General features: G+C 42.2%; 1 protein-coding gene across 1 annotated transcript in view; it reads left to right on the top strand.

The window, feature by feature from the left end:
• The first annotated feature begins 1,345 nt into the window (after window positions 1-1,345).
• The window catches only part of UGGT2 (UDP-glucose glycoprotein glucosyltransferase 2), a 273,428-nt gene continuing 249,350 nt past the window's right edge, over window positions 1,346-25,423 (top strand). Inside the window, exons 1-6 of the mRNA XM_054012252.1 lie at window positions 1,346-1,509; window positions 3,641-3,723; window positions 14,078-14,208; window positions 15,513-15,625; window positions 18,301-18,475; window positions 22,060-22,156. Of these exons, the coding sequence (XP_053868227.1) occupies window positions 1,379-1,509; window positions 3,641-3,723; window positions 14,078-14,208; window positions 15,513-15,625; window positions 18,301-18,475; window positions 22,060-22,156 (730 nt within the window). The 5' untranslated portion in view covers window positions 1,346-1,378. The remainder of the gene's footprint in view (window positions 1,510-3,640; window positions 3,724-14,077; window positions 14,209-15,512; window positions 15,626-18,300; window positions 18,476-22,059; window positions 22,157-25,423) is intronic.

The following is a 25,423-nucleotide window of genomic DNA, read 5'->3' as shown; positions in this document are numbered from 1 at the left end:
AGACAAATGAGCTCTGAAAAACACACACTAAAAACATTGACAGGTTTCAGAGTAGCAGCCGTGTTAGTCCGTATCTGCAAAAAGAACAGAAGTACTTGTGGCACCTTAGAGACTAACAAATTTATTTGAACATAAGCTTTCGTGGGCTACGGCCCACTTCTTCGGATGCAACATTGTGGCTAAAATAGATTTAAAAGGTGGTGTGCCTATGAGATATTAAATTGATGATTACATGGCAATGTTGGCTGTGCACATACCTCTCAACCTACCAAAGCCCAAATATAGGACACAATGTGCGACCAAGACCCAAAATGAGGAACACAAAAACGTATGCTATACAGTTAAAAGGATGTGGAATTCCTTTATTTAGTGTAAATCAGTAGCTCTCAACCTTTTTCAGACCTCTGTCTCTTCTGTCCACACTGTGGACCATATTGCCAGCATCAGGAATTCAAGAACCTGGAGTCAGACCCTTAGAATCATGAGACCAGCTTTTAAAGTAATGCATTTTAATTTTCCCCTTTGTCTTTCTGAGCCTCTTAGGCATATTTGCTTCACATTTTCAAGCTTCTTCAACAACCATGAGGGATAGAAACTTTTTTTTTTAAATGAGAGCTGAGATTCTCAGATTGTCTCTCAACAGCTGAAGCCTGCCCCGCCCCTCATCCTGAGTTTTGCAAAAAAACACACATTAGAATTGGTAACACTAGTCTGAACCTCCTATCTAAGAAGCTCTTCCCTTTTGCCGCATTTGGGAAGGGGAGAGCAGCCCCCAGATTGCAACCCCCTGGTACAAATGACTTTCCACTAACTCAGCCTAAATGATCCTTTGCAGCTGATATAAATAATTGGTCCCCTCAGGTTCAGCGCACGCGTGGGACGCGGGAGGGGGGGGGGTGCGGTCCCCCACTGTAGCTAGACCATGGGGGGGGGGTGTGCTAGCCCTGTTGGTTGGCAGCATCCTCCCTCCCCTCCCCTGGGGGGCCCAAAGCCCTACCCTTGGAGGAGGCAGTTAGCGCGGGCACGGCGAAGAAGAATCAAACGGTTCCCGCCTAACAGTTCATGCAGCCTCTGAGCCCCGCCCCGCCTCTCGCTAGCGCCGCGAACCGGCCCCTGTGTTAGCCACGCTAGTCCTTAGGCTGGCTGCTCTGATTGGTCTTCTGGGTGACCAATAGCGAGAGAGAGCGCATCTCCAGGCCAATGGGAGCAGGGTGCCGGGGCTCGTAGGCGGAGCTACTTTATGAATCAGCGGGGTAGGGGACGAGAGGTCAGAAAAGAGTAGTGCTAGTGCGGGCTGTTCTCTCCGCCGCTTTACGCTCCTGCGTGGCAGCTTCTCTCTCCTCCCCCCCCCTTCTCCGGCAGCGAGTTCTCATTCCCTATGGCGGCGGCCGCGGCGCTGCTGCTGCTGTGCGCGTGGTCGCTCCCCTGCGGGGCCCCAGCCTCCCCCAAGGCCGTGACGACCCGTCTGGCGGCGAAGTGGCCGGCGACCTCCCTGCTGCTGGAGGCGAGGTGCGTGCGGGTAACACGCTCCCCCGCCGCGGGGCCCGGGCCGGGGAGCGGACGCGGCATGTGGGGCATTGGGAATTCCTGGCTTCAGCGACGGAGACTCTCACTCTCCGGTGCCGCTTCCCCTCGAGAGGCAGGACGAGGCCCCCTATAATAGGAGTTTTGTCTCGGGTGTGGCAAGTTTTTGTGATTGTCCAATAAGTGTGGGTGCCCCTTTTGAGACCTCTCTGCCGTCCCATCTGACGAAGTGGGTATTCACCCATGAAAGCTTATGCGCCAATACACGTTAGTCTATAAAATACACAGGACTCTTTGTCGCTTTTTACAGAGCCAGACTAACGTGGCTACCTCTCTGATACTTGCCGCCTCTCAGTACTAACCCCCAATTTAGTAGTCATTGTGGGGAAGAAAAAAAAAGGGAATTCCCCTACTGGGACAGACCTATGGTCTGTTCAGTCGAGTATCCTCTTTCTGATAGATGCCAGTATAGGTGGCTGTTTTAGAGCAGGGGTCGTCAACCTTTCAGAAGTGTGCCAAGTCTTCATTTGTTCACGCTAATTTAAGGTTTCGTGTGCCAGTAATACATTTTAATGTTTTCAGAAGGTCTCTTTCTATAAGTCTAGAATATATAATAAACTATGGTTGTATGTAAAGTAACTAAGGTTTTTAAAATGTTTAAGATGTTTCATTTAAAATTAAATTAAAATGCAGAGACCCCTGGACCGGTGGCCAGGACCCGGGCAGTTTGAGTGCCACTGAAAATCAGCTCGCGTGCCGCAGGTTGCCTACCCCCGTTTTAGAGGAAGGTGCAAAATGTGATTATTTGCCTCCTTTTTCTCATTGGAAAAAGCATCTCCTAATCGCTATTAGTTAATGATTGAATTAAGGCCTGAAACAGCTGTGGTCTCTTAATTGAAATGTATCTGACCTAATACTTCCCACTGGCATAGCAGTTCACATCTTTAAGGGGCATACATGGATGCTGTTGGCTATTTATATAGCGCTATGGTTGTATGAGTTAACAAATTAATCATTTTTAACGTATAGTACATAAAAGTTGTTATATTTTCCCCTACTCACATGTTTTACAGGTCAAACTGAGGAGCAACAATCAGCTAATCTACTGAAAACCCCCATCTTCCTAGTAAAATAACTTCCCCTCCCAAATGCAGCAAAGGCATATCAAGTAAAGGGTGGATAAATGTGTGTAGTTTTAATATTACTAAAACAAAACCAACACACTTAAAGTGATACTGTTGTTTTGAAGCTCAGGAGATTTCAAGCTATGAGAAACAGTTTCCAGTACTATATATGCCCTTTACAGCCTCTATCACTAAATATGGATTTACAATTGTACTTACCCATTTTTATAACTTTTATCTCCCCTCTTGCTGTGTGAAAGACTCTCATAAAAAGGGGAAACTGATGAATTGACTGCTATGTACATTTACAGCTTTTCATCTATAAACATTGGAAACAAAGTAGTAAATTTTTGGTTGATGATGTCCTTTTAACAATAGAAGTGTGATTAGAAAGAGTGACATGGGTTAAATTGAGAGGACTTCAGTTCTTTGCAATAAAACCAATAACTGTCCTCCACTATTGTGGTAGCTACAAACTATCCATCTTTAAAGGCTCTGTGTAGGTTGGAGACCACCTGTGGATCTCCAGCTAGGTTATTGTCACTGATAAAGTTTTGTAACTAATTTAAAAATTCTCAACTGATCAAATGTGCATTTTCATTTTTGGAAAGCAAATATAGAAAAAAATGTATGCGTTTAATTGCATATGTATATTCTGTATGTTGACATGTATGTGAAACAAAAATAAAATAGACTAAGTTTCATCTATTCCTGTAAAAGGTACTAATCTAATTTTACTGTGCAGATCTGATTGCTGAGCTTGAGTCACACTGAAAGCATTTGGTTCTGACTTACTTTAACTGAAAAAAAAAAAAATACAACTAGGTCAGCGTTCATTATTTTACTATAGACGCTTTCAAGACTACAGTTTAATACTTAGCACTCCTATATTGCTATACAATTTCAAAGTAGCATAGTGTAGATTTTTATTGTGCTGTACACTTAAACAAAAATCACATATGGACAAATTAATTTTATTTATTTTTAAACAGTGAATTTATTGCAGAAGAAGGTAATGAGAAGTTTTGGCAGTTTTTGGAAACTGTACAAGAATTAACAATTTATAAGAAAAGAGGTAAGTAATTAAAAAGCATGTTTTAATCAGACACTACCACCTTGTACTAAATATAATTGTAATCTTCTCATTAATAGATTAATTTTAGTTATGCAAAGACTCACTCTTCAGCTGCTCCTTGGTAGAGGCTCTTTTTCCACAGTGACATCTTATTTTGTTCAGGTGCATCCCCTTTACATGACTGCTTAAACCTCATTTTGGCTTCAAATATAGCTGTCCGAGCACACAATGCTGCTAGAGACAATGTCTGACATTGCCTAGCCTGTCTGTCTGATATATGGTATGATGTAACCTTGAGATCATTGAGAATTCTCAGCATATTTTCCTTTTGAGGAGGTTTCTACCCTGTGTGAGGGCTCTGAAATGGAGCTTCTTCAGGGAATTCAAGAGGGACAGGAGTGCAAGAAGAGAGTCTTACTAAGAAGGGTTTCTGCTGATCCCAGATGCCCGTGGTGAAGCTAGTTGTTGCACGTGAATATTTACTCTAGAAACACTAATTTCTATGAAAAAAATTGTTACACTCGGCAAGAGTTATGAGTGGTTTCTTGGACAATCGGGTGTCTCTGATGAACCTAACACCCTGAAGTACTCTATCATAAACCAATTAAACTCACATGACCACAAAACATAATGATTATCATGTATATAAATACTGCAATGTTGATTAAAATAGTAAAATTAAAAGAAAAATACTAGTTATGCATAATATGGAAAGAAATAAAGGGCAGATTTACAGCTAGTTGAATTCCCAAGCCATTTAAAAAGTAGTTATATTAATGTTTATTTAGAGTTGAATTAAAACCCTCTGATCCAACCTGAGTAAGGGGCTGTACTATCCCAGGAGCCAGACAGGAGCAGTTTGTGACTGACAGTCCAAGTCGATTGACAACATCACTGTATCTCCTATTAAATATAAACAAAAAAACAGATGTAACAAAGCTCTATTTTCCATTTCCTGTTAAAGGATTTTCTTTAGCTAATTACAATAAGATTGAATTGCATCTTTATTTAGAGGTGGTAGAATGACTTGTACAAGTTGAGTGTTCGTACTACCCATTAAGTCAGAGGTCCCTAAAGTGGGGTGCACCCCCTACCAGAGCCATCCCTAGGGTACGGTGAATCGAGATGACCTGCTTTGGAGGGCCCCATGCTTTGTGAGGCGGTGGGCAGGGAGATGAGGCGGGCGGGGGACGAGCCCCCCTGCCAATCTCCCCTCAGTGTCTCCTGCCTGCTGGCAGGCCCCACCAATCAGCACCTACTATCAATCAGCTGTTTTGTGGTGGGGTGGGGCCTTGAGGTAAGGGGTGGAGAGGGCCTGGGTGGAACCAAGGGGGAGCACCCCCCGGCAGAAACTTGGTGCCTATGTCCCAGGCCCCGCACTCCCCTAAGGATGGCCTTGCATTAAGTCATGGGGAGAGGAGGACAGATGCTGGGAAAAACAAAGATATTGTCAGAAGTATTTTCAAAATCAGTCATGAAATGTGGTGTGTAAGGATACAATAAATGGAAAAACAAGAGAAGCTACACAACTCTTTTTTACATCCTTTACATCCTGGAAGAGGAGATGAAGACTGAAGATCTTAATTTACAGGAATTGAAGCCCCTATAATTAATAATCATGGGTGACTAACAATGTAGATATCTGAGCATAAATCTGAATCCATGTTTAGCTATATTTATCACTTAAGTTATATAGAGAACAGTTGTATGACTGAGGACGTAGAGACAGAAAACTGTAGGTATATAAATTATGGCTGGTGAATTTGCATCCCAGCCTATTGGCAAGTATTTATGAAGAGCGTTGGAGAACTAGGCAAGATACTACAGGGTTGGAAAAAACACAAACATGGAAGCTTTGTTTTTAAAAGATAAAAAGACCTAATAGTCATCTGGTAAGTCTAATTTTAAAACTTGGTAAGATGATAGAACCGGTATTGAGAGAGAAATCATTATGAGTGTAATGGAATCAGTAGCAGTGAGGAATTTGGGCACAAATTAAAAATAATGCCTGTGAAACTTTATCATTTTTGTATGTCATTAATTACAAAGTTAGTGGATAAAAAGGGATTCAGGCAGAGCAATATGTATGGAATTTGGTGAAACCTTTGAGTGATACGTTGTCTCACATTTGTATACAATAAATGTTCAAAATGGCTGGGGCTTGAGCAGGGATCCTAGTTTTCTGTGATTTAAAAAAAAACAATTCTCTGGAAAAATATTGTAAAATCTTTTTCCACATTAAAATGAAATGTTGAACTTTAGTTTTCCCTAGCCAAAATACGTATAGGTGTCAGTTTAACACAATGTTATATTGATATTTACAATTTTTAAGCAAGTTCAAAGCCTACCACTGCCATCAATCATAATCAAATTAATAGAATTGCTCTCCTGCTGTCCAGCTCTGAAGACAAGACTGCTGTCAGCAGCAATGGAGGAGTAAGGGTGGCAATACCATACCATGCCTTATTTCTGCGCTGCTGCTGGCAGTGGCGCTGCCTTCAGCGCCGGGTGCCCAGCCAGCAGCTGCTACTGCTCTCGCTCCTCCTCCCCGCAGTGCCTCCTGCATGCCACTGAACAGCTGATAGTAATGGGCCGGAAGTGGGTGTTGAGCACCCACTATTTTTTTTTCTATGGGTACTCCAGTCCCAGAGCACCCACAGAGCCGGCACCTATATGTGGGAGGGCAGGCCCAGCTCCAACCCCTGCTTGGATTAAAAAGCTTATCAGAGTCCCAGTGCAGCTGTCAGTCTCCTTTTCTGTAGCCAAACTTCAGGGACCAGTCATAATGATTCTGCATACATTGGATCCTCTTGAACATAAACACTTGATGTGACAGACACTCACCTCTTGTGAGTGCGTCCTACTAACTGGGTGGAATGCTGCACTCTCCCTCCACTCCTGGCATTCCCTGTCAGCTGACAACCTGGCTAGGTAGCCTCCAACCAAGTCACACAGAGTCAATATGCATGAGTGAAACCCTTCTAAGGTACTCAAGTCCAAAACAAACACAAACAAAAGTCTTCCAATTCTTTGGCTCTAGCAGGATTCAGCCCCTCCTTCCTGAGAATGCCTTCTCTCTTCAGCCCCTCTTGTGCCCCTTTAAATCTAGCCCTTTTCTTTGGATTCTAGTAAAGAGCCTTGTTCCTCTTCCGGTCTTAGGCCACTTCCCCACGGGCTGGTGGAGGGCCCCAGGTCTACCCACTATTCCAGATCCCAACCCAGGAACCCTGTAAACAGCACCTAGAATGTGTCCCACTCGGTCCCATCACCATCATCTGTTACCTTAGGGTTACAGTCCTTGGGTTTTCTCCATCTGTTTCCTGCTTGAGCAGGGTCTCTCCCATGCCTCCTTGCCTGGCAAGTTTCACAGTCATCCAACCCTTCCTTGCCCTTCTGGTCCCAGCCAGGAATGCAGCTCCTTTTAACTGAGCCTGCTGGGCTCTGATTGGCTGCTTTCCTGCAATCTTTCTAGGCAGCCATGGAGGACCCAACTTCACTGCTTCTTTCCTGGAATGGGCTGTGGCAGGACCACAAAGCCTCCAGGAGGGGGCCTCAAATGTGCTGGTACCTCTTGTCACACGTGGCATCGTAGGTGTTGGCCTCTGCTAAAAGAGGCAGTCCTCAAGAGCATACCCCATAAGGATCTGGTACTTCTTATTTTGTGCACTGAAGTGCAAATCATTACACTGTGGCTCAGGTCATAACAATAGCAACGGGTCATATTGAGAGCCAACACTTTAATGTGGATTTACACCCTAAACAGGATTATAAATCATGAGTTTCATACTTGATGCCTGATAACACACATGATGCATCCCTGGATCTACAGTTACTGTGGCTCAGGTTCATTGAGTTAAGCCCTTGGAATGCCTTCATTTGGACTTGCCTTTGAATTGGGGGCCCCTTATGTTGCGTTGGTTGTTATCCTTGGTACTTAAAGATAAAAGGAAGAAGAGTAAAACAGTGGGATTGATTCCTTCTTCTCTTTGTCTGGGAAAATAAAAACAAAACAAAAAAGCCTTACAAGGCTAAACCCATTTCCTTAGCTATGCAAAACAAAATATCTTGCAGAACTTCCCGTTTTGATCCCTAATGGTGCTCTAGGAAATTTGTCTCACCCCTTTCTGCTTTTCACTTAACTAAGCCACTGTTGTCACCCTTGGAAACTTCCTCATAGCAGGCCTTGGATCCACACTTGAATCCAGAATCAAACCATAACCAATTAAATGACTTTACTTGCCTTTCTTGTCCCAGGGAACAGCTCAGAAAGCTTTATTGGGATTCTCAGTTCCAGCCTTTCAGATTGTGAACCCACCCTCTTTAACCTATGGATTATAATAGGGAACTCCCTTCTTGATACTGGGAGGCACTACCATGGGCAATGTAGCCATAATAACTTTCTCATAAGTATTACTTTGTGTTTAAAAATGCTGAAGAAAGGCAACCACAAAAAGAATGGTCTCCCAGAAGTGTTCGAGGGAAAGGTCTTGTATGTGAACTGTTCTGCCCAGAGCTATCACTCTCACTGGTGCTACCAAGTACCTTTACTTGTCCTGAAGTCATTATCTGAAGAAGAGCAACCTGGACCTGTAAAGTCTCTGGACATAAATAAGAATCTTGATGTACAAACGTCACTTGATGAGAGTGTAGGTGCACCATCTTCTTCCCCACCAGAAGATATGCACTAATTTCATGAGCTCAAGTTAAAAGATAGTTACTACCTTAAACTTTCTTTTGGTAACCTTAGCAGAAACCACACTCTTGTTTTTTGATATTCTGGGTTCACCTTTCAGCGGTAAGTCTATTTTACCAGATCTAGATAATTCATTAGAGCTGGCAAAATATGTGTTTAAATCCAACATGTGGGATGGCAATTTTTAAAGCACAATCATAGATTCCGAGGCGAGAGAGGCCCATTGTGATCATCCAGTCTCACCTCCTGTGTAATACAGGCCATAAAACTTCCCCAAAATAATTTGTAGTGCATGCCTTTTAGAAAAACATCCAGTCTTGATGTAAAAATTGCCAGTGATGGAGAATCCACCATGACCCTTGTTATATTGGTTACCTATATACCTTGTGCCAATGATCATTTATCTTCACTGTTAAAAATGTATGCCTCATTTCCAGTCTTAATTTGGCTAGCTTCAGAGAAAGGTATAACACAATCCAGCCATTGGATTGTGTTGTACCTTTCTCTGCTAGATTGAAGAGCCCATTATTAAATATTTGTTCCTCATGTAGATACTTAGATTGTAATCATCACCCCCAACCTTCTTTTAATAAAGCTAAACAAATTGAGCTCCTTGGGTTTTTCACTATAAGGCATGTTTTCTAATCCTGTAATCATTCCTGTGGCTCTTCTTAGAACCCTCTTCAGTTTATCGACACCCTTCTTGAATTATGGGTTCCAGGACTGCACACAATATTTCAGCAGCAGTCACAGTAGTGCCAAATACAGAGATAAAATAATTTGTTTATCCACTCGAGATTCCCTTGTTTAGCCCTTTTAGTTACAGCATCATACTGGAAGCTCATGTTCAACTGAATATCCACCATGACTCCCAAATCTTTTTCAGAGTCACTGCTTCCCGGGATAGAGTCCCCCATTCTGAAAGTAATCCAGATTGCTCTCTGTCCATGACTTGTCCTCTTCATTATTTACCACTCCCCAAGTTTTTGTGTCATCTGCAAACTTTATCAGTGATGATTTTATGTTTCTCACCCCTGTACCAAGTTCTCCCAGAGCATTGGACTTGCTGACATCTCCCTGCCACGCACCACCTTTCTCATCATCGGAGTCGGAAAGTGAGCAACAGGACTTGGGTTCCCACTGGTCTTATCCGCCATATGGGGCCTTATTTCACTATGGGCACCAGTTATATCGTCCACTTGACCCTCAGCCTCCATGATTTGGCCAACTGTGGTACCCGCCACGGGTCCCCTACACTCAGTGGCTGTACTGGGACTCTTGGCAGACTCAGAGCCAGCAGGCCCAGGCCCTTAGTATGACTTACCAACAGGCAAGCGGCATCCTCCTTCAGCTGCAGCTTCAAAGGCTTCGGACCTGCAGCTGGGGAAGGAAGTTGGGGCAGAGGCAGAAGAGGAAGACACTCCTCAAGCTCATTTCTGGTCATCCTCAGAAAAGTGACGATGCCTCCTCCGCCATCCATGGCTGATGATTTTAAATCATTCCAGGTCCCATCTCAGAGGGTGGCAGAAGCCCTGCAAATACAGTTGCAGGAAGTGACTGTGCCTCACTACAAATAGGTGGACATTTTACACTCTTCTATGTGGCCCTCCCAGTTAATGAGGCACTCCTGGACCCCACCAAAGTCATATGGCAGACCCCTGTATCCGTCCTGCCAACATGCAAGTGGGTGGACAAAATGTATTACGTGTTGGCAAAGGACACAGAATTTCTCTTTTCCCGCTCGCCTCCAAATTCCATCATTGTGAATGCGGTTAATTCTAGGGGCTGCCAGCACCAGTTTAAATCCTCCACATATGACTGAACGGGAAATGGCTGGACCAGTTTGGCAGAAAGGCATATTCATCAGCCACCCTCCAGTTCTGTGTAGCAAATTACCAGGCTTAGCTGGCAAAATAGGACTACCAGAATTATACGGAATTCAGTTCCTTTATTGATTAACTTCCCGACTCCCATAAAGATCAACTCAAGGCCATAATCAGTGAGGGCCAGTTGGTGGCTAAAACATCCCTCCAGTCTGCATTAGATGTGACCAACATGGCAGCACACTTGATTTTCATGGCCTTTGTTATAAGTTGGGCTTTGTGACTGCATTTGTCCAGCTTCCCTAAAGAGGTCCAAACCACAGTGGAGGACCTTCCTTTTGAGGAGACAAAGTTATTTGCTGAAAAGACTGACACATCTCTTTACATGTTGAAGGATTTGTGGGTAACTGATCCTTAGGGATATATATGCTGGCCTACAAGAGGAAGTATAGCCCTCAGCCACTGGTTAAGTCCTGATCATCACGATATATGTCTCAGTGCTCATCACGAAGAGCTTACCGAGCCACAGAGGAAGAAACCGATGTTACCCAACAGTTGGAACCTCAACCAACTTCATCTCAGGCCTTCACCTCGAAGTGCCAGTTTTGACAGGTTGGTTGAGGTATCTGTAGAACACTCTCCTTGCCACCTCATGCTGGAAGACCTCACCCTTCCTTTTGGTGACCGTGTTACTCCATTCCGCAGTACCTGGGAACAGATAATCTCCGACAGGTGGGCGCTGGAGATAATCCAGAATGGATATGCCATCCAGTTCTCCTCCCTCCCTCCTCCCAAACACCCTTCCCAGTCACTCTTCAGGGACCCTTTTCACAAGAGTCTACTACATCAAGAGGTAAACCATCTACTCAGCGTAGGAGCTATAGAATCTATGCCCATACATCTCAGAGGCAAAGATTTCTACTCTCACTACTTCCTGATATCAAAGAAAAAGGGAGGTTGAAGACCCATACTGGACCTCAGATCACTCAACAGATACGTCAAAGCGCAGAAATTCATGATGGTCATCCTGTCAATGATCATTCCAGCATTAGCGGAAGGAGATTAGTTCTTTGCCCTCAACCTTCAAGATGCATACTTCCACATTTGCATCATACTGAATCACAGGTGTTACCTCAGATTCATGCTGGGCAGGGCCACTACCAGTACAGAGTCCTCCCTTTTGGACTTTCATCGGTCCCCAGGGTATTTTCCAAGGTCCTTTCAGTAGTGGTGGCCCACTTATGCTCTCAAGGCATCATGATTTATCCTTACCTGGATGATTGCCTTCTCAGGGCACAGTCCTTCACAGAGGCTCAATGAGTCACTCAGGCTACGTGGGACCTGTTTCTGAATCTGGGCCTACAGATCAATGAACAAATTTCAACCTTAACATTGGTACAGAGGCTAGAATTCATAGAAGCTGACATCGACCCCATTCAGACGAGGCACTCTTCCAACATCAGATATCTCTCAGTCTCTCCTTATGGATAGAGACAGTACAGTCTTCCCCATCTCTATTCTTGATTTCTAATGCATCCCTCATAGAATGGAGTTCGCATCTGAATGGTTGCACAATACAGGATAAATGGTCAAGACATACCTCCACATCAACCTGCTCGAGCTCAGAGTGGTCAGAAATGTGTGCACTGACGTGTGCACTAATCAGAGACACACACACACAGGTTACGATGGACAATGTGGCCTACAGGTATTACATAAACATATGCCCTTCTAGCTTGACTTTGAACCACTGATAACTACTCTCTGGGAATGGTTTTCTGGCCAGTTATGTATCCATCTTATAGTAGCTCCAGCTAGGTTGTATTTCCGTAGTTTATTTACGAGAAGATCATGCGAGACAGTATTAAAAACCTTACCAAAGTCAAGATATACCACACCTACAGCTTCTGCCCTATCCACGAGGCTTGTTACCCTATCAAAGAAAGCTATTAGGTTGTTTTGATATGATTTGTTCTTGACAAATCAATGCTGAGTGTTACTTATCACCTTACTATCTTCTAGGTGTTTGCAAATTGATTAATTATTTTCTCCATTATCTTTATGGGTACTGAAGTTAAGATGACTGGTCTATAGTTCCCCATTGTCCTTATTTCCCTTTTTATAGACTACATTTGCTCTTTTCTAGTCCTGTGGAATCTCTCCTGTCTCAGATATCTCTTCAGTCAGCCCCTTGAGTATTCTAGGATGTATTTCATCTGGCCATGGTAACTTGAAGACATTTAACTTGCCTAAGTAATTTCTAACTTGTTCTTTCCTTATTTTAGCCTCTGATCTTATGTCATTTTCACTTCCATTCATTATGTTAGACATCCAACGCTACTGACATTTTGGTGAAAACTGAAATAAAGTCATTTAGCACTTCTTCTATTTCCACATTTTCTGTTGTTTTTCCTCCTCTTTCAATTAAGATAGGCTTTATCAAAGCCTTTATATTACGTCTGCTAGAAGAGTGAGTGAGCTTCAGGCTCTCATGATTGCAACCCCCATTTAGAGCCTTTCACAAAGATTAAGTGGTCTTCCATTCACATCTGAAATTTTTTCTAAGAGGTGGTAAAAGCATGTCACCACAACCAGTCCATAAACTTGTCAGTATTTTTCCTAGGCCTCACGTTCACTGTAGGGAAAGTTAGCAATTTACCATGGATGCTAAGAAAGTATTAGCCTTATATTTGAATAGTCTAAAGAATACAAGAAAATCACCTAGACTGCTTGTCTCTTGTGGGGAAATGAATAAAGACTAGGCAATCGCATTCCAGAGCCATCCTAAATCCATTAGATTCTATTGAATAGTGTGGTAAACACACCACTATTCCAATTTAGGTTTTAGAGCATTCTTGTTTAGGGTGAAGGTTGTTTTGATGGCCTTCCTTAGACATACTCTCATATTAGAAATTTGTAGAGCTGGCACTTGGAACTTGATTCATACTTTTACAAAATGTTATTCCTTAGGTCTGGCATAAGACAGATGCATAATTTGATAAAGAAGTATTATAATCTCTATTTAAATAGGACCCACTGTCTGGAGGGAAGAGTTCTGATTGCCAAACTCCCTAGAATGGGAATGTGCAGAGGCCTTTTGAAGAACTGAAGGTTACTCTCCTGTGAACAGAGTTCATGAGATGACCTCTGCATATTCACATTCCATACCCACCTTCCTTTCTTCCCTTGAGTCCTAATTTGAACTTTCAACCTGGGGAGCAGTAGAAAGAACCTGAGATAGTTGGTATGCTACACCCCCTTTCATAGTTTTCCTCTTCAAACATTTGGCGTTGCAAAGGGAGGTGCTGGGGGCATGAGAGCAGTTTAGTGGGCATTGCTGGTCTAAGGTTCCACTAGTCCAAGCTGCACTGATGGTGCATCCCAAAAAAAAATGTGCAGACGCCACCTGGAAGAACTCCATTTACAGGTGAGTAACCTTATAGCTTGTATAAAATGTTTTTGAACAGCACAAAGCACAAAGAGGCTCAGATTCAGAAAAAAATTGAAATAAATGAATAAATTATAGGCAGTAAGTGAGGCTATACAGGGAAGCATTATTGCCTTTCTTGTCCTGAATGGATTTTTCAGTTCCTGAAAATGTTAAATGAGATGGTAAATGAGGCTATTTAATTCACACTTGCAGCTTTTTTTTTTCCCATTGATGTGAGGCTTTTAGATTTGCTGAGTAAAAGAATTCACCAAGTGAGACTGTTCAGATCGTTTTGTGTTCCATTGGTAATCAATGCTGGTGTAATATTTGCATGTTGCCTAATGCCAATGGATATACCATACTATATGAGGCCAAATACTAAAATCTTTCCTGTATTGTTTTTAACAGATTCAGAACATTCTTATTACAACTTAATCTTGAAGAAAGCAGGACAATTTTTATCCAATTTGCAGATCAATCTCTTGAAGTTTGCTCTTTCCATAAGGGCATACTCACCAACTGTTCAGATGTTTCAACAGGTGTGTAAAATTAGCTGATATATTTGGTATTCTGATATGTTTGATAGCTGTACTTTGAAGTAAATCATGTTGTTTATTACATCAGTAGAATGTAATAGACATTAATTGGAACCAAACATGATGAATGTTATAAATAGGTTATGTTATAATGTACTTTATAAAAGAGTTTTATAAAGTTTTGAGGGAAAAGTAATCATGTTTAATGGGCTAGATAGCTTTTTTATTTTTTTTAAAAAGGAGAGTTTTATTGAATCTGTTTTTACTTCAGAGTTCAGGCTTAATTTCTGTACTGCTATGGGAATAAAGACTCTTTGCTCTTCACAATTCAAGCTTTACCCAAGTAGGAAACTCTTTCCTGTGGTTGGCATTCTGGATTCATTGCTTAGTGAGGTTCTCATTTCTATCCCCACTCTATATTTTGGACATTTTTAGGACAGAGAGAGCACTGTCAGATCTCTACCTCCTTCCATTGCTGAGAAGGGGGAAGATATGAATGATCTGAGTATGTACTTAATTTCCTATTTATGCCACCAGACTAAGCCTATACTTCCTCCTGTTGTTCTCGTGTAGCAATGCCGCTTTCAAGGTAGGGAAAGAAATATAGTAGTCTGAATGGGATCCTCAGCTGTCTCCTAGTTTAACTCTTTGGCAACAAGTTCAATCTCTAGTGATGGTGGGTCAATTTGGAAGCCATTTTCTTCATTTTTTCTTGCTCTTCTTTGTGAAAGTAAAGCCATTGCTGTAGCTGAGAGAAGGTAGGAGGAGACCCAAAGTAGGAGGTATTTAAAAAATATCCAGGGACTTGGAGGACAGAGCTCCAAGAAGAATTACGGAATAGGGGTAAAAGACAGGGAGAAATGAAAAACAGATGTGAATTGTTTAATTTTGAGGGTAGTATTGTATTTAATTTTCTTTTGGCTACTTTTCTATCACTGTTCATTAGCATGGCAGCCAACAACTCAAAGTATTCTTTGAATACATTCCACCAATGCAAAGTATGTGAAAGAGATCTCCCCGCCTACTCTCCCCAAAAAGATAAAACAATAGATGTGAATATTTATGTTCTTTAAAATATAAATGAATTTGGTAGAATGTTGTTCTGTTGAGAAAACATATGTTTATATGATTTTATTCTTTTAATCTTTTTAATTATTGTCTAACATATACGCAATTTTGAATTTATCTAATTAGAAGCACAACTTAATAGTAGCTGATGAGTTATTTTAATCAAAGAGTTGTGCATTAATTTTAAGTTGTAGTGCAATTAAAGCAGATTGGTTGTGTGTAATTGTTGAAATATTAAGATTGCAGCTGATGAACCTCCACCAGAAGGTTGCGGTGCATTTGTGGTTATCCATGAAAAGCGCACCTGTAAGACTAATGAAATTAAAAAACTTCTGAAGAAGGCAGCTGAGAGGTAAATATAATGTATTGTCTTAACTGTCTAGACCCCAGATCTAGCCTGTAAGGTCAAATCTGTATAATATGGCAAAATAATTTGCTAAATACGTGTGTAGAACTAGCAAAGACAATTACACATAACATGGAGAAAAAGGAAAATAATTTATGTGATTTCCAAGACCTATGTTTAGTGTTCTGGTTATTTTCCTGGAATGGTCATTGCCATCATAACTTTGTGAAGTCATGCAGGTGATACCCTCAACTTCTTTGTAGAGGTAAGTGGAGCTGAAAGACACTCCCGCAAGGCACAAATCCAGGACTCTGCTATGTATAAAATATAAATCACAAAAAGTTTTAATTATAGGCCTATAAATCATCATAGAAACATAGGACTGGAAGGGACATTGAGAGCTCAGATTCTAGTCCATGTATCTCTTTGGATTCTGTTGATTACAAAAACCTCCTGAGTTTTACTTGCATGTTTTTTTCTATGACCACAGCCTCTTCCTGGAATTACAACTCAGTAAATAAGTCAGTTGCTTGCTTGTTGAATATCCATGATTTCCACCTAAATACTTCAGTATGGAAGTTGCATCAGGCTATTTTTGGCAACTCTAGTGTATTTCCTGCCCTGAAAACTTTCTTATAACTTCTTAAATTAAAAAGTATATATCAAAATATTGAACCTTTAAAAAAACAAAATTAAATTATTTTGCCCAGCATTAGGGCATTTTAAGACCTTGACTCTCACTCCTAGCCTTTTTAATAAACTCTTGGGAATTACTCTACTACTGCAAGGTGGCTTTTGCATATTCCCATTTGTGTGGATGTGTTCCTAACATTGATGAGCTTCAGGAGCCTTCTAGAAAATCAGGGGACCAAATACTCAGATAGTCTGCTCAAGTGTTCAAAAGTAATGAATTGAGTCCCAAAAATTCATGAGACTGACTTAAAAATCAGGAAATAGAAACAAAAACAAATGCCTAAAATATTCTTACCTTTTATTTTCCTTTTCATTTGGGGGTGGTTAGAGTGTGCTCAAGTCAGAAGAGCAAGGTTTCCTCTGCACCTATGAGGGCTAGAGACATATTTTTGCCTTTTTTAAGTGAAATTTGTGATTCTTGCATAATCAGAGGGTTCCAGAAGCTGGGTCTTTAAGAGAAACAGCAAATATCAGGAGGCTTGCGATAAAATGTGAGCTGGCAACACTAGAGCATAGGTTATAAAAGGGAAGTGTGGTCCCCGATTGCTGGAGGCCATCCTTCTTGTGGTTAGTAGCAGGTCCAGGAATAGTTGTTCCAGGCGCTGTGACCTGACCCATGTGGTTGCAATACCCCTCTGGTTTGGCATACCTGCCCCTCCATAGATGGAGACAGAGGGGCAGAGGGCCAAATTGGATTGGCATTGGACCTGGCCCATGTGGTCTCAACACCAATCAAATTTGGCCCAGTAATCTTGTTCTTATTTGGGGAAAACTGGAAGCAATAACTTAGGTGTCAAAGGTGCTTTAAGTTTTATGTGGCTATGAATAAGATATTTAGGAAGTTGTTTAGACTTTTAGCTTTAGGGGATCTGTGTAAAGGGAGTGCCATTTCCTTGCAGTGTCAGTGGATTAGACTGTGTATTAAAATGCTGTTCTAATCATGTTAACTATTATGACAGAACCCCGGGCTCGATTTACAGGTATCACATTGAAGGCATCGCTGACACTTTTATTATAGAAATTTGAAGGGCTGCTACCTGGAGTGCTGTTCACACATTTTTTTTGGTCTCTTTTGATTTGGCATCAGGCTATGATGTTTGCTGTGGAAGGCCAGTTCTGCAATACTTGTTTAATGAGAACTCCTCAACCCACCTCCTTTTATTGCTCGCTAGAGTCTCACAAGTGGGAATATGCAGAGACCACGTTAAAAAAGAAAATTACAGTAGAATCTCAGAGTTATGAACACCAGAGTTATGAACTGACCAGGCAACCACAAACCTCATTTGGAACCGGAAGTACACAATCAGCCAGCATCAGAGACCAAAAAAAATAAAAAGCAAGTGTAGTACAGTACTGTGTTAAGCGTAAACTACTAAAAAATAAAGGGAAAGTTTAAAAAAAATATCTGACAAGGTAAGGAAATTGTTTCTGTGGTTGTCATTAAATTAAGAATGTTAAAAGCAGCATTTTTCTTGTGCATAGTAAAGTTTCAAAGCTGTCAATGTTCAGTTGTAAAGTTCTGAAAGAACAACCATAACATTTTGTTCAGAGTTACGAACATTTCAGTGTTATGAACAAGCTCAGTTTTGATGTGTCCTTAACTCTGAGGTTCTGTCTGATTGTGTATTTCCGGTTCCAAATGAGATGTGTGGTTGACTGGTCAGTTCATAACTCTGGTGTTCGTGACTCTGAGGTTCTACTGTAATTAAACTGTAGTTTTAGCTGTGACTTGATAACATGTAATAAAATCATCAGTAGTTTATGCAAATTTTCAGCTTTATTACACTTTAGTTTGAAAACCAGTTCATATCTTGTCATGTCTTTTTGTGATCATGCATGATAACTTCATTTTTTTTAACTCTTGCGTGCTTTTACTTTTATTTCTGTAATAATTTGATAGCCAGAAAGTTGGGAAAAAGTAATATTTTATTTACTGTAACATTTCAACTCAATATCTAATTCTGGAATTATTATTTTTTTAATCGCAGGCCCAGGCCATATCTGTTTAAAAAGGAGCATAAATTCCCTACACTCAATGAAAATGTTCCAGTGGTTATTCTTTATGCAGAAATCGGTACAAAAGACTTTGTTAAATTTCACAAAGTTTTGTCTGAAAAAGTGCAAAAGGAGGAAATTGTTTATATTCTCCGGCATTATGTTCAGGTATGCAACTCAAATTGACAATAATACAATAAACTGTTATTATTGAAAATTTATTTATGTTGTTTTTGATAGGGCATATCTCTAGTTTGCACTGTGCCAAATTCATGCACATTGTGTACTCTAATTTTGAAACTTGAAGTGAAACACCTAACATGGACTTTGAAAGTGGAAAAGTAGTAGTAACATTTTGCATTGTCTTATCTGCGGGTGTTTTCCACTGAGGTTTATGTAAAATATTTGCTAATTCCAACATTGTCATAATTTTTCTTGATTAAAAATTAATACAATGTAAAAATCAAAATTAATTGTTTGCAGATATGCAGGCAGTATTTGAAAACGTGCAATATGATAAAATTACTTTCAGTTCACAAAAATTGCTAAGAACTTAGTAGTATAACACTATTAAGAATGGTAATCCCAAGATTTACAGGCTGATGAATAAGCTGCTTTTGATATTTAGTTTCATTTAAATGACGAGGCTTATTAAACATGGGTGTGCAGCTAGACCTATTTAAGAGGAAAAATATGTATTTATTTGACAGGGGTTTACAGCTCCATATTGCTACCCAACAAGCTCTGTAGAGATGATACAATTTTAATTTTTGGGGTTCCGTGGAAAAGTTCAGGGAGTTACTTTCGGAGAACGCTAGGCAGGATTTCTCTTACCTGGTCAATGAGGGCAGACTGGTCATGAGAACTCCACTGCAGTTCTGGAGGCAGCAAATTCGGCAACTAAACCCAGGATCTCTGCAGAGGCCAACCGTAGATCATCCTGGCTGCAGTCTTCTGGTCTTCCCTATGAAGTCCACAGTACTATCCAGGACTTACCATTTGAGGGTCCTGCTCTATTCTCGTACCAGACGGGCAGCAAGCTCCATGGACTTACTGACTCTAGAGCCACTGTGAAGTTCTTAGGTCTGTATACACATGCTCCTGTCAGAAAGCACTATCAGCAACAACAGACACAGTGATATTCTGCTCCTCCTCCTCAGCCGGCTCTATCAGAAAAAAAGGTCTGGGGGTTATAGGTGTAGGCCTCCCTCTCCTACTGCTCTGACTCTAGGCCCCTTAAGACATCCAGGAACCACAAAGTAGGCATTTTGATGAACCAGACCCTCTCACCTTCGCAAACTGTCTGTCCCACTTCCACAGAGCTTGGTCCCAAATTACTTGGGATAAGTGGCTCTTGAGTTTATACTCAGTAGTAAAAGTGTCCTCCCATGTCCTCACCTCCCTAGATTGGTAGACAGATTCAGCCAATGGATGTGTAGGTGTTCTGTTTGCTCTCCCACAATCAGCTGTCACGCTAGTGACAGATGCTTCTGCTCTGGGATGAGGAGCCTACTTGGGTTTTCTACAAATACAGGTTGTATGGTCCTCAGAGGACTTAGTTTTACACACCAATATCAAAGAACTGAAAGCTGTCAGATTGGTGTGCCAAGGATTTCTATTGCAGATTAGGGGAAGCAGCCTGCTAGTTCTCACAGACAACATGGCAGCAATGTTTTACCTCAAGAAGCAGGAGAGAGCCCACTGTCCTCCACTCTGTCCAGAAGGAAACTCTGTATTGCCATTTCAGAAAATCTAGAAGCATCTTACCTGCTTGCAGACCACTTGAGCAGATCGTTTGAGTCACCATAAGTGGTGCCCAGATGTGGCCAGATAGGTCTTCCAGCAGTGGGGGTTTCTCCAAGTGGACCTATTTGCAACCAAGTCCAATAGAAAGTGTCAGTAGTTCTGTTCTTTTCAGGTTCACAGCACAGAGTCCATAACAGAAGCCTTTTTACTGGCGTGGTCAAGCAGGCTCCTCTACACTTTTCCACCAATCCCACTCATTCACAGAGTATTGCTAAACATAACACAGGAACAGGCCAGAGTCATACTTACAGCCCCATACTTATAGTCCTGGAGCTGTCAGGGAAACTTCAGTCTCACTTCCACTAGACTTGGACCTAATCTTCCAGGATCATGGACGCCTAGTCCACCCGAGCTTATGGTTCCTTCACTTAACTGAATGGATGCTCCATAGCTAGACAGAGAGAGCAAGCTTGCTCAAAAGATGTTCAAGAGGTCCTGCTAAATAGTAAAAAGCCCTCTATAAGAGCTGCTTACCTTGCTAAATGGAGGTGTTTCTCCATCTTGTCTCATCAGAATGGGGTATCACTGACCAGTTCTTCAGTTCAGCATATTCTGGACTACTTCTTTTACCTGAAACACCATGGTTTGTTGGTTAGTTCCATCAAAGTACATCTGGCTGCTATTTTAGCATTCCATCCTAATTGCTCTGTTTTCTCTGGTGAAATGCCCATAAGGTTTTTAAAGGGCTTAGTCAATTATATCCTCAAGTTCAAGATCCTGTTCCCCCAGGGGCTCTAAACTTAGTATTGTCAAGTCATATGGGTCCCCTTTTTGAACCATTTGCTAGCTGCTCACTGTTGCATCTGTCAATGAAGGTGGCATGTTTGGTGGCCATTACCTTGGCTAGAAGAGCTGCGGGCATTCCTGGTGGTACCTCCATACATGATCTTTGTATTAAGGCCAACATTTATCTGTGTCTTTATCCAAAGTTCATCCCAAAGGTGGTTTCCTCTTTCCAGTCATAGGCAAATAAATTGGCAGTTATTCTACCCCAAACCACGTAAAACTAGGGAGGAAGATCATTTGCATACCTTGGACATCAGAAGAGTCTTGGCATTTTATCTGAACAGAACCAGTCACTTTTGTAAATCCTCCTAGCTGGTTGTATCAGAGGCAGACAGAGTAAGAGGTCAGTCATTTTCCAGCCGGAGAATTTCTTCCTGGATCACATCTGGAAACTCATGTACTATAATGTGGCTAATGTTGCTCCACCCGACAGAGTCACAGCTCATTCAGTGAGGTCACAATCAGTCTTGGCAGCCTTTCTGGCACAAGTTCCAACTGCAGATGTTTGTAGAGTGGCAACTTGTTCCTACATTTGCCTCCCTCTCTGTGCTGTGGCTCAAGACTCCAGAGACAATGCTAGGGTGGAATGAGTTATTCTCCAATATTTATTGAAATAGACTCTGATCCTGCCTCATGTCTTATGGCTTGTGAGTCACTGAAAATGGACTGTATATGTGCAATCACTTGAGGAAGAAGAAATGGGTTCCATAACTGTTCTTTGAAGTGTGTTGCACATGTCTACTCCACAACTCACTGTCCTTCCCCTATTCATCAGAGTTATGGCAAGGAGGAGGAAGGCAAGGGATGGTTCTGGTCTTTTCACTGCATGCAGTGGCATGTGGCAGCAGGGGGAGTTCCTCAATGGGTACCGCTGAGGGAAGAAGTTTTTGACAGCCATGTGCTGGGTGCATTGACACAAAGAGTGGAAGAGATGTGCAACACATCTCAAAGAACAACAGTTATGGAACAGGTTTGTAACTTTTTTTTTCTGGTTGATAGAACAAACTGTATTGTGAACAATAATTGAAAATACCAGTTTCAGATTGATAAGTAATAACTTTCATGACATTTTGAACTTGATTACATTAGATGATGTACATTTTCTATAAAGGGCACTTTTTAAAGTTACATTTTTCACTTGTTAAAATATGTTCAAACAGAAACCAAGCTCCAGGAAAATGTATTTGTCTGGATACGGTGTGGAACTTGCAATAAAGAGTACAGAATACAAAGCAGTGGATGACATTCAGATTAAAGGTATATTTTTGTTCTCTGTACTGTGTTATTGGAGACATTATTTCAAAATATTTAGCACCATCTTGAATTTTGAAGATAGTTATGCTCTGAATATGTTTAAATTTTGTTGACATATATAGTTTATTTGTACAGGATATGTCAAAAGTAGTCTCAGGTATTGAGAATTAACATAGAAATCTATATCCATGGAAGTTTTTTTATAGACAAAAATGTTTAGGGGATAGGAATTACTTGCTAGTAGCTATTTGTTCTCTGAAGATACACATCATAACATAGCCCATATTCCTTCTTCCCCAGTAGGTTGAGGGTTCTTTAATCTTTGTCATTTTAGTATTCTGTCTCTATCTGTTAAGGCATCTCTAAAGTATCTAGTAACGGTGACTAGGTACCAGTTTTTATATGTATGAGAATAACTTCATCTCCTTGGTTGGAAAAGATTTGCCTGTAGAAGCGCATTTGATTTTCAGGGACTGAAATGAGACCTATACTGCTGAAACAAATGGCTTTAGTACTTTAGGCTTGGAGAGATCCCTCAAGTGTTACACAAAAGCCAAAAGTGGCAATTTACGATATATACCTTCAGAAAACTATGATTACAGATAAGTTATTCTGAAGGGTGGTCCCCATAACAGACCACCACTCTTTCACCTTTTTATTCCTCAGACTTCAGGGTTCTGTACATTTTTTTGGTCATATTCTTTTGTTTTCGAAGTTAGATTACTGCAGTGAGTTCTTCCTGGTGTGACTTCTTTAAATTGCAGCTAGAGCAGAATGCATCAGCCTGTTTAAGGGTTTTGTGCAAACTATTTAAACCTGTGCTTGCTGATCTCATCTGGCTATTGATTGATTTACTTTTAAAGCCCAACATTGTTTGGTTTGGACTATTGGAGAGACTTTCATCACATTTGAGATCATCTGAGGCATTTAGCCTGACAGTATCCTCTTGGTATAAATAGCAAGTGGAGGTCATTCTCACCTGAAGGGTCCATTGTTGTGGAAATCTCTCCGTTCCTTAGTTTGCAAGAGCCCTGGTTTCATGACTTTCAGCACACAATGCAAGAACAATCTGTTTTAGGCTTTTTTGAGGAAGGAGTTTATCTTTGATTTATATGTCAAATGTTTAAGCCAGTATTGGTATTGGACAGGAGCTTTGGGGTTAGGAAGTTTCTATGGAAGATCCTTTAAAATAATATTTTTGTTTTGCTTGTGGATGATACTAATAGTCTGTAAATGTTACAAGAGAAGATATTAAAAGATATTATGGTATTAGAGCAGAACTTGTTTTTAGGGCTGAGATTATCTTTTCTAATGATTTGACTTTTTTGGTTTTTAAAAAATATTTTTAAACTGCAAATGCCTAAATTACTGGCTGTTAGCTATATTTACTAACTGAAATAAATAAGAACTTAATGATTAGTTTATTCTTTCTTTACAAAATAAACTGCGTCTTGGAGGCAGTAGGTGTCAGTGTCTTTTTCTGCAGCAGCAGTGCATGTTGCCTGGTTAGCGTAATGGCTCAGAACTTTAGAATCATAATAGTTCCCATTTGATCTTGTGCTAGGAGTGTGGAGTGTGGACTTTGAGGCCTGGTTTATACTAAAAAAGTTATTACCCACTGTTGACAGTGTTATCAATCGATTTAGCTGCTCATGTTTAACTGCAAATGTAAACCAGGACCAACCATACTCAGCATTGCTTCAGAAAGCCATTAAGACTACAGTTTTTAATAGGGTTGCCAGGCATCCAGTTTTCGGCAGTGTTAAAAGTCCAGTCAGCGGCACAGTGATGGCCTGGGGTTAAGGCAGGCTCCCTGCCTGCCCTAGCTCTGCATGGCTCCTGGAAGCGGCTGCCAGGTCCTTGTATGCCCTGAGTGCTAGCTCCGGAGCTCCCATTGGCCGGGATCTGCAACCAATGGGAGCTGCGAGGGCCGATGACTGGGAGTGCAGGGGCAGCACGCAGAGCCTCCCTGGCCACCCATGTGCCTAGGGGTGGCAGGGATCTGGTGGCCGCTTCCTGGGAGCCACGATAAGTGTCACAAGGACCCCACATGCACTTCTGCACCCCAACCCCCTGTAGCAGCCCGCAGTCCCTTCCTGTACCCAAAATCCCTCCCAGAACCCGCCCTCCCCTGCCCCAGCCCTGAGCCCCCTCCTGCATCCCAAAACTCTCATCCCTGGCCCCACCCCAGAGCCTGCACCCCCAGCTGGAGTCCTCACCCCCCTGCACTCCCACCCCCTGCCCCAGCCTGGAGCCCTCTCCGTAACCTGAATCCCTCATTTCTGACCCCACGTGTACCCCGCTCCCCCAGCCAACAGCCCATACCCCTCTGTACTCTAACCCCCTGCCACAGACTGGTGAAAGTGAGAGAGGGTGGGGGAGAGTGAGTGACGGAGGGAAGGGAGATGAAGCAAGTAGGGGTAGGGCCTCAGAGAATGGGCGGGTTAGGGGCAGGGCCTCAGGAGACGGAGCGGGGCAGGGGTGTTCGGTTTTGTGCCATTAGAAAGTTGGCAACCCTAGTTTTTAAGCATGGTTTTCTGAAACGGTGCTATTCATGGTTGCTTCTGGTCTACACGTGCAGTCTTACTATGTACAGTGAAGTCCACTTCTAACACTTTTTGTCAGGACTGGGTGTCAGGAACCATTGGGCTGAGTTCCCTCAGTTGAGTCAGGAGCTAGCAGGTTCAAACTTGAGGCCAGTTAATGAGCCCAGCTGGGCTGCAACAGGATCGTCTGATTGGCTGAAAGGAGCCCATTGTCCTTCATGTAAGTTCAGCACCAGGAGCAGGCCGCTGGCTGCTCAACATCAGCATCTGCAACTATGATTAAGGCTGCGAGTCTGTCACAGAGGCCACAGATGTCACGGATTCCATGACTTTCTGTGACCTCCATGATTACTGCACCAGCCGCTGCTGGGGCAGTCTAGGGCCACTGCCGCCTCTCCCCCCCCCAAGAAGCAGCAGCAGAGTTTTGGTGTGGGAGGGGGCAGGGAATTGGGGCACAGAATGGGGTGAGGTGGGCTCTGGGCAACGCTTCCCTGTGGGTCTCCCTGGAAGCGGCGACATCCCTCTTGCTCAGCTGCTAGGTGGAGGCGTGGCCAGGCAGCGCACGCTGCCTCTGCCCAGAGCACTGGCTTCACAGCTCTCATTCGCCAGGAACCGCGGGCAATGGGAGCTGTTGGGGATACTGCCTGCAGGCAGAGGCAGCACGCAGAGCTGCCTAGTCACACCTCTACCTAGCAGCTGAGCGAGAGGGATGTCGCTGCTTCTG

The sequence above is a fragment of the Malaclemys terrapin genome, chromosome 1 (assembly GCF_027887155.1).
Source record: "Malaclemys terrapin pileata isolate rMalTer1 chromosome 1, rMalTer1.hap1, whole genome shotgun sequence".
Classification (NCBI taxonomy): Eukaryota; Metazoa; Chordata; order Testudines; family Emydidae; genus Malaclemys; species Malaclemys terrapin.
Note: the sequence above shows the minus strand (reverse complement) of the source record. Positions and strands in the feature narration are given on the sequence as shown.